Genomic DNA, 16,318 nt, shown 5'->3' with positions numbered 1-16,318 from the left:
TGATAACAAGTTCAAACAGGTGCCATTAATACAGGTAACGAGTGGAGGACAGAGGAGCCTCTTAAAGAAGAAGTTACAGGTCTGTGAGAGCCAGAAATCTTGCTTGTTTGTAGGTGACCAAATATTTATTTTCCACCATAATTTGCAAATAAATTCATTAAAAATCCTACAATGTGATTTTCTGGGAAAAAAAAAGCTCAATGTGTCTGTCATAGTTGACGTGTACCTATGATGAAAATTACAGGCCTCTCTCATCTTTTCAAGTGGGAGAACTTGCACAATTGGTGGCTGACTAAATACTTTTTTCCCCCACTGTACATACACATGGATTTTGTGTTGTAGATATGTGATAGTGGAGTAGGGGTTAGTGTGTTGTGAAATCTGTTGTTTTTGAAATAGTATAACTGCCTTAATTTTGCCGGACCCCAGGCACAGTAGCTGCTGCCTTCGCAGAAACTAATGGGGATCCATAATAAATACAAATACAAATACAAACCAGGTTTTCCTCTCTGATTTTCCCTGTGTTTGGCTCTATTACGTTTATTTTGATCAACAAAATATAATAATCCCTAGTCCTTGCCGATGACAAGCATACCCATAACATGATGCAGCCACCACCATGCTTGAAAATATAAAGAGTGGTACTCAGTGATGTGATGTGTTGGATTTGCCGCAAACATAAAGCTTTGTATTCAGTTGTAGCTCAGTTGGTAGAGCATGGCGCTTGCAGCGCCAGGGTTGTGGGTTTGTTTCCCACGGGGGGCCAGTATGAAAAAAAAAATGTATGCACTCACTAACTGCAAGTCTCTCTGGATAAGAGCGTCTGTCACGATCGTCGGAAGGAGCGGACCAATACGCAGCGCGTGGAGTGAACATGATGACTTTATTTATAAAGCAACCACGTAAAAACAACAAAAGACGATAGTGAAGTCCTAACGTAACAATACACTGAACTTGGAACAATAACCCACAAAACACAGGAGAAAACACACAGAATATATATGGCTCCCAATCAGAGATAACGAGCCGACAGCTGACACTCGTTACCTCCGATTGGGAGTCATTAACCAATCACCAAAAACACAAACAAATGAAACTCACCCAACCCAACACCACCAAATGAAATACACCCTGGCTCTAACACACAGTCCTTGGAGCCAGAGTGTGACAGTACCCCCCCCTAAAGGTGCGCACTCCGGGCGCACCAGCATACAGGTCTAGGGGAGGGTCTGGGTGGGCGTCTGTCCCCGGTGGCGGCTCTGGCCCCGGTCGTGATCCCCACCCCACCGCAGTCACAACCTGCTTCGGTAGCCTCCTCCCAAGACCACCCTCCAACTAACCCCACCTGGACTAAGGGGCAACACCGGACTAAGGGGCAGCATCGGACTAAGGGGCAGTACCGGACTAAGGGGCAGTACCAGGCTAAGGGACAGCACCATGATAAGGGACAGCACCAGGATAAGGAGCAACACCGAGCTAAGGGGCAGCACCTGACTAAATGGCGGATCCTGGCTGGCTGGCTCATGGCTGGCTGACGGATCTGGCTGCTCATGGCTGGCTGACGGATCTGGCTGCTCATGGCTGGCTGACGGATCTGGCTGCTCATGGCCGACTGACGGATCTGGCTGATCCTGTCTGGCAGAAGGCTCTGGCTGATCCTGTCTGGCAGAAGGCTCTGGCTGATCCTGTCTGGCAGAAGGCTCTGGCTGATCCTGTCTGGCAGAAGGCTCTGGCTGATCCTGTCTGGCAGAAGGCTCTGGCTGATCCTGTCTGGCGGAAGGCTCTGGCTGATCCTGTCTGAGCGGAAGGCTCTGGCTGATCCTGTCTGGCAGACGGCTCTGGCTGATCCTGTCTGGCGGAAGGCTCTGACGGCGTTGGGCAGACGGGCAGTTCAGACGGCGTTGGGCAGACGGACAGTTCAGGCCCCGTTGGGCAGACGGCAGACTCTGGCCGTCTGAGGCGCATCGTAGGCCTGGTGCGTGGTGCCGGAACAGGAGGTACCGGGCTGAGGACACGCATCTCAGGGCTAGTGCGGGGAGAAGCAACAGGGCATGCTGGACCCTGGGGACGCACCGTAGGCCTGATGCGTGGTGCCGGAACTGGAGGTACCGGGCTGAGGACACGCATCTCAGGGCTAGTGCGGGAAGCAGCAACAGGGCATGCTTGGCCCTGGGGACGCACCGTAGGCCTGATGCGTGGTGCCGGAACTGGAGGTACCGGGCTGAGGACACGCATCTCAGGGCTAGTGCGGGGAGTCGGAACAGGGCATGCTGGACCCTGGGGACTCACCTCACGCCTAGTGCGGAGAGCAGGGACAGGCCGGGCGGGGCTGGCGACGCGCACCGTATCCCTGGTGCGAGTGGCCGGAACAGGCCGGGCCGGGCTGGCGAAGCGCACCGTATCCCTGGTGCGAGTGGCCGGAACAGGCCGGGCCGGGTTGGCGAAGCGCACCGTATCCCTGGTGCGAGGAGTAGGAACAGGCCGGGCTGGGCTGGCGACGCGCACCGTACACTTAGTGCGAGGGACCGGAACAGGCCGTACCCGTACGGGGAACACACACTACTGGCTGCACCACGGGACTAGGAACGGGCCGGACCGAACTGGTTACACACCCCCAGTACCTCACGCCGTGCCTCAACACTTTCCTTCCCTGCTTTACCCAGTTGCCCCCCTTGACCTGGTAGCCCACTGAATCCGTCCCTTCTCTGCCTCCGTCAGCCCCCTTAACCTGGCAGCCCTCTGACTCTGCCTTGTGGCAGCCTCCCTGCTGCTCCGTCGCCCAAGCCATGTGCCCCCCCCAAAAAATTTCTTGGGGTTGCCTCTCGTCCTTCCGACGATGATGGCCCTGCTGATGCCGTTGCTCCTCTCGCCGTCGCCTCTCCACCGTCTCGTTCCATGGTCGGCGATCCATACCATCTAGGATCTCCTCCCAAGTCCAGGACCCTTTACCTTCCACCAGTTCCTTCCATGTCCAGACCCTTTGTTCCTGGACGCGCTGCTTGGTTCCTTTATGGTGGGTTATTCTGTCACGATCGTCGGAAGGAGCGGACCAATACGCAGCGCGTGGAGTGAACATGATGACTTTATTTATAAAGCAACCACGTAAAAACAACAAAAGACGATAGTGAAGTCCTAACGTAACAATACACTGAACTTGGAACAATAACCCACAAAACACAGGAGAAAACACACAGAATATATATGGCTCCCAATCAGAGATAACGAGCCGACAGCTGACACTCGTTACCTCCGATTGGGAGTCATTAACCAATCACCAAAAACACAAACAAATGAAACTCACCCAACCCAACACCACCAAATGAAATACACCCTGGCTCTAACACACAGTCCTTGGAGCCAGAGTGTGACAGCGTCTGCTAAATGACTAATATATTCAGGACATAAAGTTCATTTCTTTGCCAATTTTTTTTGCAGTTTTACTTTAGTGCTTTATTGGAAACAGGATTCATATTTTGGAATATTTTTATTCTGTACAAGCTTCCTTCTTTTCACTCTGTCATTTAGGTTAGTATTGTGGAGTAACTACAATGTTGTTGATCCATCCTCAGTTTTCTCCTATCACAGTCATTAAACTCTGTAAGTGTTTTAAAGTCACCATTGGCCTTGTGGTGAAATCCCTGAGTGGTTTCCTTCCTCTCCGGCAACTGAGTTAGGAAGGTCGTCTGTATCTTAGTAGTGACTGGGTGTATTGATACACCATCCAAAGTGTAATTAATAACTTCACCATGCTCAAAGGGATATTCAATGTCTGCTTTTAAATTTTTTACTTATCTACCAATAGGTGCCATTCTTTGCGAGGCATTGGAAAATCTCCTTGGTCTTTGTGTTTGAAATTCACTACTCGACTGAGGGACCTTACAGATAATTGTATGTGTGGGGTACAGAGATGAGGTAGTCATTCAAAAATCATGTTAAACACTATTGGTCACAGAGTGAGTCCATGCAACTTATATGAATTGTTAAGCAAATTTTTAGTCCTGAATTTATTTAGGCTTGCCATAACAAAGGGGTTGAATACTTATTGACTTATTCAGCTTTTCATTTATCATAAAAAATTACACAATCTCAATATAATCCATAAAAAATTTAGGCTGTAACACAACAAAATGTGGAACAAGCCAAGGGGTGTGATTACTTTCTGAAGGCACTGTAAGTCCTAGAAGAGTTGAGAAAAGTATATAAAATTGGGACAATTTGTTCTCAATGATATGAACAGGAAATTACTAAGCCCCCCAAACAAATCTCAATGGAATGCAGCTAATGTAGCTTACTATTGTGCTACTATTACAGAGGGTAGGCCTATCTACTGCATTCTATTTTGATCCCTGAAATAGTGCTTTGTTTTTTATCCAACCTAGTTCTCCAAGGCTTCCACTGGCATTTACAAAGCTACCATCAGTGATGACAGAGGAAAGGATCAGTCCCAAATTGAAATATCCGGCCATGGTAATTAATATGAAAACGATATTATGTTGTATGTGAAATATTGTCTTACTGTAAACATACTTTGAACATAATGTTGTTTTATCAACATCTCTCTTACAGCCTTTGATGAAATTATTGAGAAGCTTTCTAAACTTGCTGGTAGGTACTAATATCTTCGTGATTGTCACTTCTCTTTTTAGCATACTTTCTTAAACTAACGTGTTATCAGTTTCTTCTGCTTGTTATTCAACCAGTGCAAAAATCAGTTAGACTTACTTGATCGTTAGATTGCAGATCATTTGTTATTCACGCAGTTCTGTGTTTTTTCTCAGTGCAGCTAAATCAGTACAGCACAACTAATGAGGAGGATTGCACAGCCATTGGGCATATCAAGGGTCCTGTTACTCCACCCTCATGAACTGGGCTGCAAGTAACATCTGTACCTGTCATCCTAGCCAGAAGTCGTATCCCCATTATGGCATTTATTGTGCTGATTCCGATTCCCAGCACCGGCCAACCAATTAGTAAACCACAGAAAATACCCAAGTTGTATCTATCTAAGAAGATATATTGTTAGCTTAAGAGAGGTATAGAACATAAATGTCAGCATATGTACACTAAAGGACGCATGGTTTTTCCTTTTTGCTCGCCAGGATCCTCTGCAGCTGAGCTGGCAATTCACTGCACTGCAACAGGCATCCAGCTCCACTGCCACATGAAATACTACACAGAGGAGATGAAAATCCATTGGCTGCACGCGTAAGCATATGCTAAGTTTTTTTTGGGGGGGTGCTTTTCTTTTATTCACTTATGCAGAGAATTAGAAATTATGGAAATGTTTATGGAAATATAATCCGCACAAGGTTTTATCCCAAGGCTTAACATGGAGCCAGGCATGTAAACATGATTTGAGATTATGTCTCATAAAAATATGGTTATTGAAAAAGAGTGACACAAAAGCGAGACTAGAGACAGCCTCTCTTCACACACTATCTATACAAAACAAATCTATGAAATTTACAATTTTCCCTAATGCTCTGTCCTAAGGAAATATTTAGTAGGCCTACTGTACCTACCAGAATAGCTACAGGATATTTAAAAAAAATACTCCCTCAGGCCTGTGGGAAGTCATTGGTTACAGCAGCTTGTGTAAGGCAAACCAGTTTCAGCTAAACCATGCGTGGGTCTTCTAATCCCTGTATGAACATTTTGAAGTAGCTGCTTCAGGTCTTTACTTTCTTCCAGCGTGCATGGCACTGACAGGGGGAGCATGTTTCAGCATGGCAACAATTTCACACACAATGAATGAACAAAGCCTACCATTTCCCATGATTCCTCATCAAATTTGAGCTTGGCAAATTTCAGGTCCTCCCTGACTGCCAAGAGGGCAATGGCACATAAATAAGATAATGATGATGCTCAAATGGTCCAGCACAGCAATTGTAGCGGGTCATTATCTGATAAACGACTAGAAAATTACACTCATTATGTGAGAAATCTGGACATTTGACTATTTTCATTAGAATCAATCACAATTTCATATGATGTTTTTATGATGTTCTCCTAATAAATTAGAGTTGATACCATGTTTCATTGACTGCTCTTTGAGTAAACCAGTAGGGACCTACTCAATCCAACACAATGGATACCTACCTTTGTTTTTGTTTTATTCCAAAAACAATACTTATTATGCTCCAACGGTTCCTCCCCTTTAACCCTTTCAGGGACAGTAAACTATCTCACTCTGAGAAGGTGCATATTGGAGGTACCCCTGCCATGGCCACTATGGAGATCCTTGAACCCACAGAAAAGGATAAGGGTCTGTACCACATCCAGATAATAGATACGGAGAATACCTACACTCGCACTATTGACCTTTCTGGAGATGGTAAGTCAGATGACATCTGATATTCAGTATGTATGCTGTTGTACTTGTACTTTAACAACCTACTTCTCCTTCAGTCTTGCAAATAGCATAATATATGAATGCACAGAGTGATATTAGCACATTCAGCATGTATGAACCTCAATTACAATACCAGGATAATGGTAACCTGGAAATGATAAACCTGATAAATGGAGTTATTTAAAAAATATATATGCATTGGAATTCCCAGCCATTTTCCAGTTGTCTTCATTATGTGTACATAACATCTTATTATGTGTACATAACATCTCAGTATGTGTACATAACATCTTAGTATGTGTACATAACATCTTAGTATGTGTACATAACATCTTAGTATGTGTACATAACATCTTAGTATGTGTGCATAACATCTGAATGTAGAAAAAGCAGAGGTTACCATTACCATTTCTCTGGCAGTATATCAATGAGGTGGAGTCTTCAGTTGGGCCACAGTGATGAGATCACTGCACATCTTTATTTTAAATGACCAACTACTAAACAATGTTGCCCACTCGACTGTTGTCCTGCCACAGTCTTAGACTAACCCATGCAGTGCCCAGTCTCACACTGTTGTTTTGCAGATTTCTACATTTATAATTAAAAGGGCATCTCTGCAGCTGGGTACACGGAAGCAAGCTGCATATTTAGGCAAATCCGGGGATGAAATAACAGGAACAACAATATCAAAGGTGCAATCCTGGCTCATACTTCAGTTAGTCAACAGACTGTTTGATGACAAACATAATCAAGGGCTGGTCCCTGACAGGTCATGCGATTTGTGGGCTGGAACAGTAATGAGTGAGCGAGGATGAACTATTTCAGGCAAAACAGAACAACATTACAATATTGGGGTACGATGTGTCTCCAAGACAAGTAGCAGTAGTACATTATCTTGTTATTATTTGACCCTGCTGGTCATCTATAAACATTTGAACATCTTGGAGAAAAATCTGGCTTTAATGGCCATGTACTGTTATAATCTCCACCCGGCACAGCCAGAAGGGGACTGGCCACCCCTCAGAGCCTGGTTCCTCTCTAGGTTTCTTCCTAGGTTTCTGCCTTTCTAGGGAGTTTTTCCTAGCCACCGTGCTTCTACATCTGCATTGCTTGCTGTTTGGGGTATTAGGCTGGGTTTCTGTATAGCACTTTGTGACATCTGCTGATGTAAAAAGGGCTTTATAAATACATTTGATTGATTGATTGATTGAAGTACGGCAACAAAAATAAAGAAAGTAGGTTATTCCATCTACAGTACACTTCAAAATCGGTTTTGTATGGTGTAACATTAATGAAACATTATGAAAAGCCCAAATGTTCTTTCTCATTCACAGCCTACGATAAAGCCTTGGCGGAATTCACGACACTAAAGTAAGATAATCACGTCATAATTCTGTTCAGTGTTCATTTCATGCACATGTATGTAGGGCATCAATACTGTATAAATGTCACGTTCCTACAGCTAAAACGCAGCTCGGATTCCTACATAGTGTTAACGTATTTGGCAATGCAGAGCATGTGTACGGAGTCACAGTCTTGGGGTGAAATATAACAAGCCTCACTGTGCTAATGAACTCACTAACAATGCCATTCTTCTATTGTTTTCCAGAGAGGAAGCATATGCTGAAGCCAGTGAGTATATTCTCTTGTCATAATGCTAGATCGTGGCTCTGTGGGAAATCTTTTGATTCAGACAATTTTGTGATTATATGAGATATCCATTTTTAGACCGTGGCAAAGTGCTGGGTGGTCTGCCTGATGCTGTTACCATCATGGAGAAGAAGGTAATTTACATTTTATTTAGCGATTGAATGCAATTATGGGAATATATTTAACACTAGAACAGGTAACCAGAAATGATTTAACACATTGGGAAGGTCAGCGTGTCAACTATCATAACCAGATGGATGCAATTGATGTCAAAGCTGCCAATTTCCATTCAATCTGGAGCGCCTTCTGATTGAGTCCACTGTAGCCTACAGTTGCACTATACACCACAATCACCCATAGGGCGAAGATTGTGTAGATATATTGCATTTTACAGCAACTCATGTCTGGTTTCACACAACATATTAAATATTGTGGGGAAAGCATAAACTGAGGTCCTTATGAAACAAATACAGTGTGATATACAGTTGAAGTCTGAAGTTTATATACACCTTAGCCAAATACATTTAAACTCAGTTTTTCCACAATTCCTGACATTTAATCCTAATAAAAATTCCCTGTCTTAGGTCAGTTAGGATCACCACTTTATTTTAAGAATGTGAAATGTCAGAATAATAGTAGAGCGAATGATTTATTTCAGCTTTTATTTCTTTCATCACATTCCCAGTGGGTCAGAAGTTTACATACACTCAATTAGTATTTGGTAGCATTGCCTTTAAATTGTTTAACTTGGGTCAAATGTTTTGGGTAGCCTTCCACAAGCTTCCCACAATAAGTTGGGTGAATTTTGGCCCATTCCTCCTGACAGAGCTGGTGTAACTGAGTCAGGTTTGTAGGCCTCCTTGCTCGCACACGCTTTTTCAGTTCTGCCCACACATTTTCTATAGGATTAAGGTCAGGGCTTTGTGATGGCCACTTGAATATCTTGACTTTGTTGTCCTTAAGCCATTTTGCCACAACTTTGGAAGTATGCTTGGGGTCATTGTCCATTTGAAAGACCCATTTGCGACCAAGCTTCAACTTCCTGACTGATGTCTTGAGATGTTGCTTCAATATATCCACATAATTTTCCTTCCTCATGATGCCATCTATTTTGTGAAGTGCACCAGTCCCTCCTGCAGCAAAGCACCCCCACAGCATGATGCTGCCACCCCAGTGCTTCACGGTTGGGATGGTGTTCTTCGGCTTGCAAGCATTCCCCTTTTTCCTCCAAACATATCGATGGTCATTATGGCCAAACAGTTCTATTTTTGTTTCATCAAACAAGAGGACATTTCTCCAAAAAGTACGATCTTTGTCCCCATGTGCAGTTGCAAACCATAGTCTGTTTTTTTTATGGCAGTTTTGGAGCAGTGGCTTCTTCCTTGCTGAGCGGCCTTTCAGGTTATGTCGATATATGACTCGTTTTACTGTGGATATAGATACTTTTGTACCTGTTTCCTCCAGCATCTTCACAAGGTCCTTTACTGTTGTTCTGGGATTGATCTGCACTTTTCGCACCATAGTACGTTCATCTCTAGGAGACAGAACGTTTCTCCTTCCTGAGCGGTATGACGTCTGCGTGGTCCCATGGTGTTTATACTTGCGTACTATTGTTTGTACAGATGAACGTGGTACCTTCAGGCATTTGGAAATTGCTCCCAAGGATGAACCAGACTTGTGGAGGTCTACAATTTTTTTTCTGAGGTCTTGGCTGATTTGTTTTGATTTTCCCATGATGTCAAGCAAAGAGGCACTGCGTTTGAAGGTAGGCCTTGAAATACATCCACAGGTACACTTCCAATTGACTCAAATGATGTCAATTAGCCTACCAGAAGTTTCTAAAGCCATGACATAATTTTCTGGAATTTTCCAAGCTGTTTAAAGACACAGTCAACTTAGTGTATGTACACTTATGACCCACTGGAATTGTGATACAGTGAATTATAAGTGAAATAATCTGTCTGTAAACAATTGTTGGAAAAATTACTTGTGTCATGCACAAAGTAGATGTCCTAAACGACTTGCCAAAACTATAGTTTGTTAACAAGAAATTTGTGGAGTGGTTGAAAAACGAGTTTGAATAACTCCAACCTAAGTGTATGTAAACTTCCGACTTCAACTGTATGTGCTAGGAATAATCTGTCATAGAGGTATATGGTTTGCATAATGGCAGAATAGAGCTACTTGTAAAGGTCACTGTAACCAGCACGTCTCTCCAAAGTGACTAAACACACTTGTTTGTAGTGTGATTGGTTCTTTTACCTTGATGCTACAAGAGGGGATTTCTCCAGCGGATTGAAAAACATGCTCATCTCAGTAAGGCAAAGACAAGAGACTAGGGAAATAGGACATGCTATACATAGTAAACTCTGATTAAATAATAAACAGCACCAGCACTGCTTAGGTGAGAACAACACAAGCAACATTCCATGTTCTTCTGTTATATCTGTGTTGGTAACCAAGGTCTTTCCATTCCTTCAATTCCTTTGCCCCCCTTGGTAGACCCTGAGTTTGACCTGCACAGTGTGCGGTGACCCCAAACCTCAAGTCAACTGGTTCAAAAATGGTGCAGAGGTGTATCCCGATGACCAGTACTTGGTGTCCCTCGAGTCCGGAAAGTTCGCCAGTCTCACCATCAAAGGTGTGTCCCTGGAAGACTCTGGCAGGTACACCATGACGGTGCAGAACAAATATGGAGGAGAGTCTGTGGATATCATTGTAAGCATCTACAAGCACGGTGATACGATTCCTCAGGCCAAACCAACTCTAACACCCAAGTCGATCATCCCACCTAAACGTCCTATTGAGATCCCAGGCTCCAAGGTTTTCACTCCTGCCTCTTCCCCAGCCCCTGCTCATGTCTTTTCTCCAGCTGGTGCCAAGTCCCCCACCCCTCCTAGGGGACCCAAGTCCCCCACCCCAGCTCGTGGCATGAAGTCCCCTACCCCAACAAAGAGAAAGTAAACAACAAAAGCATTTCAATTCCAAAGAGAGAAAGGAATATAAAAAGTGATTAATCTGTTAGCATGAGTCATCAAATAGAAAGTTATTTAAGAGTAGATATCTGTCATTTTTCACTGAAGATGCAGTCGAGCTCTTTTGCTCTTTTTCTTCATATGATAGAGCCAATGTCTTGGAGAGAAAGAAAGGGGGGTTGGAAGCGGAAAGCCAAGAGATATTTAGTGCGTTGGAAGTTGTGCCACACAAAAACAGTGAGTGTTTGTCACCAAGGTTTACAAAGCTGAATGAGCCTTCTAATGAACTTGGCTCTGTCTCCCTTGGGGCGCTTTGGTGAAAAATGACCAGCTTTGATGTTTAGTTTATTAAATCTCTGTTTTAAAAGCTGCACTTTCAATTAGCTGGTAGAATCTTGAGGTATTGGCTCTCCCTACGGATGGATAACCCCAAAGTGCTGGACCTCCACTTTGCCCACAGTGGCGGGCGTGGTGATTCTAGTCACTGCCCCAAATAAATCATGTTACCCTCCTCGCCGATGCGTGTCTCCCCCTGCTTTTGTGTTAATAAAAAAGAGCAGAAATCACTTCCCACTGTGTCGTCCCTGAGCTGTTTACTGTTGGGTTCCAGCGCACACTCACCCAAGGTGTCTGAATGCAGTCGCAGCGTAAAATATGTAAGCGATTAGAGTGGCTACAGGCCTATCTGAATCGCATCAGCACTTTTCACTACCTCTTTGCCCACTCTCATTTTCAAATCCACAAATCACTTCATGTATTGCTGTTTGCACAATGCAAACTTGCCACCAGATTCCCCACTATTCATTGGGAGTTGTTAGTAAAGTATCTCCACAAGGACATTGTTAATATACACAATCATGTCTACTTTTGACGGGAAAGGAATTCACTTTATTTATATTGCATTCTCCTAACCTAATTGAGTGTGTTCAATTCAAAAAGCCAAATATGAGACATGTCAACCACAAGCCAATTAACTATTTGCGTCATCCACTTTCTGGGTTGTGTCCTTTTTCGGAATTCATAGTTGATAAACTGTTTCAGCTTGATATACTTGAAAGCCCTAGCCCTTGAAGTACATTTTCAACATCACAGTTTTTCCTAATTTCACTGATAAACTGTCTCTAGTAATCATTACACTGGAGTTGGGATTTGATTGGAATAATTACAATTAAGGAAAATGGTCTTATGTAGCTTTTGAAATAATTGTAATTGTAAATGTAATTAAACCATACATATTTAATCACTTAATTTTCCCCCCTTATATAAATCATTGTTTTCAATAGTAACTTATATCAATCAATTATGTAAATATTGGTCCTAGTTCCCATATCTCTCAACACTAGTCCCCTGAAAAATGTTCATACATATGAATTATTGCTACTTGCAAACAGGGTCTAAATGGAAAAGCTGTAGAACTGTATTTGTAACCGCCCATCAATAGCCTGAATGTGCATTTGAAGTCAAATACAGTATAATATTGTAGCCATTCAGTTTTGAACAGGTATTCCATTTCATATGACCACATGGTGGCACTGGTGCTTCATACAGACACATCCCATGTACAACCACTAAAACCGATGGGAGCCACCAGTCACTGAATCACGTGGCTTACTTTTACACATTGATTTGCTGTGGGAGGGTGAATCACAAAACTACATTGTGGACAAAATACCACCCCAAATGCACACAAAAGCAAGGGATTTATCTAATTACTGCTCCCAAAGGGGCTATTCAACAAATATGAAGAAAACATGGCTGAAAAAAGGAGGATATATTCAGTGCTAATAAATTATACATTTCTACATTTGGAATGGTTCTAATATCTCCAAGATATATTCAACAGACACAGTCATCAACCACAAGTGATTGCTGACCAATAATACTGTAATATGGGAATGATCTATTATAATTGTAGGTCACACTTTATTCTTTATGGTTCTGCTTAAATTGGTATTTATCAAGTGTTTACTAGGAAAGTATATGTTATCACTGGGTTGTTTCTGGGTACTTTTACAACATAATTGGTAACTGGGAACAAACAATGCTGGATTAATCCCAAATAAACAAGTATATATTCCATATAATGAATGTATAATGTACCATAAGACTTGATGCTATTACATTTTTTGATGATTGATCATCAGGGGCGTCATGCACCCATTATTTTTAGAGGGGTCACAAAGTATGTGAGGATGCATTTTTCAAACACCTGAAACTTTTTCCTGCAATCTAGAGCCATAATCATTATGCCTAATGCGATGTAAAAAAATATGTACACTATATATACAAAAGTATGTGGACACCCCTTCAAATGAGTGGATTTGGCTATCTCAGCCACAGCGGTTGCTGACAGGTGTATAAAATTGAGCACACCGCCATGCAATCTCCATAGACAAACATTGGGAGTAGAATGGCCTTACTGAAGAGCTTAGTGACTTTCAACGTGGCACCGTCATAGGATGCCACCTTTCCAACAAGTCAGTTCGTCAAATTTCTGCCCTGCTAGAGCTGCCCCGGTCAATTGTATGTACTGTAATTATGAAGTGGAAACGTCTAGGAGCAACAACAGCTCAGCCACGAAGTGGTAGGCAACACAAGCTCAGAGAGCGGGACTGCCGAGTGCAGAAGCATGTAATGTGTAAAAATGTTCTGTCCTCTGTTGCAACACTCACTACCGAGTTCCAAACTGCCTCTGGAAGCAACGTCAGCACAAGAACTGTTCATTGGGAGATTCATGAAATGGGTTTCCAAGGCTGAGCAGCCGCACACAAGCCTAAGATCACCATGCGCAATGCCAGGCATCGGCTGGAGTGGTGTAAAGCTCGCCGCCATTGGACTCTGGAGCAGTGGAAATGCGTTCTCTGGAGTGATGAATCACGCTTCACGATCTGGCAGTCCGACGGACAAATCTGGGTTTGGCGGATGCCAGGAGAACGCTACCTGCCCGAATGCATAGTGCCAACTGTAATGTTTGGTGTAGGAGGAATAATGGTCTGGGGCTGTTTTTCATGGTTTGGGCAAGGCCCCTTAGTTCCAGTGAAGGGAAATCTTAACGCTACAGCGTACAACGACATTCTAGACGATTCTGTGCTTCCAACTTTGTGGCAACAGTTTGGGGAAGGCCATTTCCTGTTTCAGCAGGGCAATGCCGCCATGCACAAAGTGAGGTCCATACATAAATGGTTTGTCAAGATCAGTGTGGAAGAACTTGACTGGCCTGCACAGAGCCCTGACTCCAACCCCATCGAACACCTTTGGGATGAATTGGAATGCCGACCGCGAGCCAGGCCTAATCGCCCAACATCTGTGCCCAACCTCACTAATGCTCTTGTGGCTGAATGGAAGCAAGTCCCCGCAGCAATGTTTCAACATCTAGTGGAAAGCCTTCCCAGAAGAGTGGAGGCTTTTATAGCAGCAAAGGGAGGACCAACTCCATATTAATGCCCATGATTCTGGAATGAGATGTTCAACAAGCAGGTGTCCACATACTTTTGGTCATGTAGTGTATATTTTTCTGCATAAGTTATCTAAGCATTCCTCTTTAGCTGTTCAATTTTCATTTTAATGAGGGTGTCATTCTGACTGTTGTAAATCACACATCTCAATATACTGCACTAACATGCCTTGGCTATTACATCCAAATTACAACACAGTACATGGGATCATAACACACATCATCAATACAGGCACATATCATGGCATCAGAATAAATACACAAATATAATAATATTATCATAAAGTGCCACATTACATTTAAACCAAGTATTTTTCTGCATATCCATACCTCTTGAGCTGTCTGTATCTTCCTGACTGGTGGTTCTTTTTATAAAGAAATTAAATATGCTTCTCTGCATCTCTGCTAAAATCTGGGGGAAAGATTGAAAGGAATGTAAGTCTTATTCAGTACATTTAGTAATTGCGTGCTTTTCTAAAGTCTAGCAACCTTACCAACAGCCATGCCAGCTAAGATAGTTAGACAAGCTACTCTAACTTGATAGCCTGAAATGGCTTGGTAGCTATTTATGAGTTTGGGAGAAAGGGAACCTATCTAGCTGTCTAGCTAAAGCCAACTTCATAAAATTGCTATGTGGCTAGTATTACAGAGAAAAAACAAAACATTTTTGTTTGATCTATTAATCAAGAACAAATCAATAGGCTACATAGCTTGATCAAATTAATTTACAAATATACCTCCTGCGAGCCCTGCCCATCACCGGCAGCTAAAATCAAATAAAACGCTGTGTGTCACTCTAAACCTTCTCTCCTCCTCCACTGACAATACTGTCTGCATGCACTAGAGTATCTAGCATCCTGCCTAGCATATCTTTGCTCTGTGGTGCACCTTGGAAGGAAGCACTTACTAGGGAGAATAGGAAGGGGGTACTCTTTGCCTGGTCCAGTCAGTGTGCCCCCTCTGCAAAATACAGCTGAATTATGATAAAACGTGGGCTTAAAATGAAGTTTAGTAAATAATTTAACTGACAATAAAAAAAAAAAAAAAAAAATCTGAAGGGGCACGTACCCATGTGCCCCCTATGGGCATGACACCTCTGCTGATCATTATCAGTGATTTAAAAATAGCTGTATGTGTTCATTGACTTAAAACCCAAAACATAGAGAGCACTACTACTGTAGTTACTTATATTGAGGGCTCTATTCAATCCCTTTCGCGGAAGTTCAGCGTTACAGCGTGATCGAAATTTTAACGCAATGTTCCCGTGTTAGCAGAGACTGCATTCACGGATAAACACTCCATAGGTTGGCTCAATGGGAAATTACCTTTGACTTTTTAATTGCGCAATCTGGAACGCTTCAGCGATACAGATTGAATAGAGCCCTGAGTCTGTGATACAATTACTTTTAGAACAGAAGTATCTTGGTTCTCGGCATATGAGAGTTTAAAAAAGTAGGATTTTAGATTACTTTGAAGTAGAAACTGCCATTGTTATCATTGGAGGCACAAGGCATTTTTCACTTTCAGATAAAGTGAGTGTGGGTGAAATCCCTTTGAAGATATGTTAGCTTTCTCTATACAGAACAAAGGAATGGTGCCAACAGACATTTCTGAGTCTCTCTCATAAATACAACAGCAGAACGACAAAAAATTCATTTTGGAATGATAAGCCTTGTAATATTGTGAACTTTACCAGCTATTTTTGCTGGTAAAGCTAATTCTATGCTATGCTGTATATCACAATGTATTGTATGTAAACGTGAAATGTATTTCTCCAGTCTGAAATATCCAAGGTATTGTTCATCTGGCCACTGGGGAGTTGGCTATACTGTGTGTAGTCGTCACAGGGAATTACTATCTGGTCAGTAAGTTAAATCTGGTTTGGAA

The 16,318-nt window shown here is 42.8% G+C and overlaps 1 protein-coding gene across 1 annotated transcript in view; it reads left to right on the top strand.

The window, feature by feature from the left end:
- Nucleotides 1–11,543, top strand: part of LOC121575270 (myomesin-2) — a 43,603-nt gene extending 32,060 nt beyond the window's left edge. The window contains exons 29-36 of the mRNA XM_041888247.1: nt 4,380–4,467; nt 4,567–4,605; nt 5,100–5,205; nt 6,171–6,334; nt 7,687–7,723; nt 7,962–7,984; nt 8,081–8,136; nt 10,505–11,543. Of these exons, the coding sequence (XP_041744181.1) occupies nt 4,380–4,467; nt 4,567–4,605; nt 5,100–5,205; nt 6,171–6,334; nt 7,687–7,723; nt 7,962–7,984; nt 8,081–8,136; nt 10,505–10,966 (975 nt within the window). The 3' untranslated portion in view covers nt 10,967–11,543. The remainder of the gene's footprint in view (nt 1–4,379; nt 4,468–4,566; nt 4,606–5,099; nt 5,206–6,170; nt 6,335–7,686; nt 7,724–7,961; nt 7,985–8,080; nt 8,137–10,504) is intronic.
- The last annotated feature ends 4,775 nt before the right edge of the window (nt 11,544–16,318 follow it).

This window comes from Coregonus clupeaformis, chromosome 1, assembly GCF_020615455.1.
Source record: "Coregonus clupeaformis isolate EN_2021a chromosome 1, ASM2061545v1, whole genome shotgun sequence".
Lineage (NCBI taxonomy): Eukaryota > Metazoa > Chordata > Actinopteri > Salmoniformes > Salmonidae > Coregonus > Coregonus clupeaformis.
The sequence above is the reverse complement of the archived record's forward strand: the minus strand, read 5'-3'. Positions and strand labels throughout refer to the sequence as shown.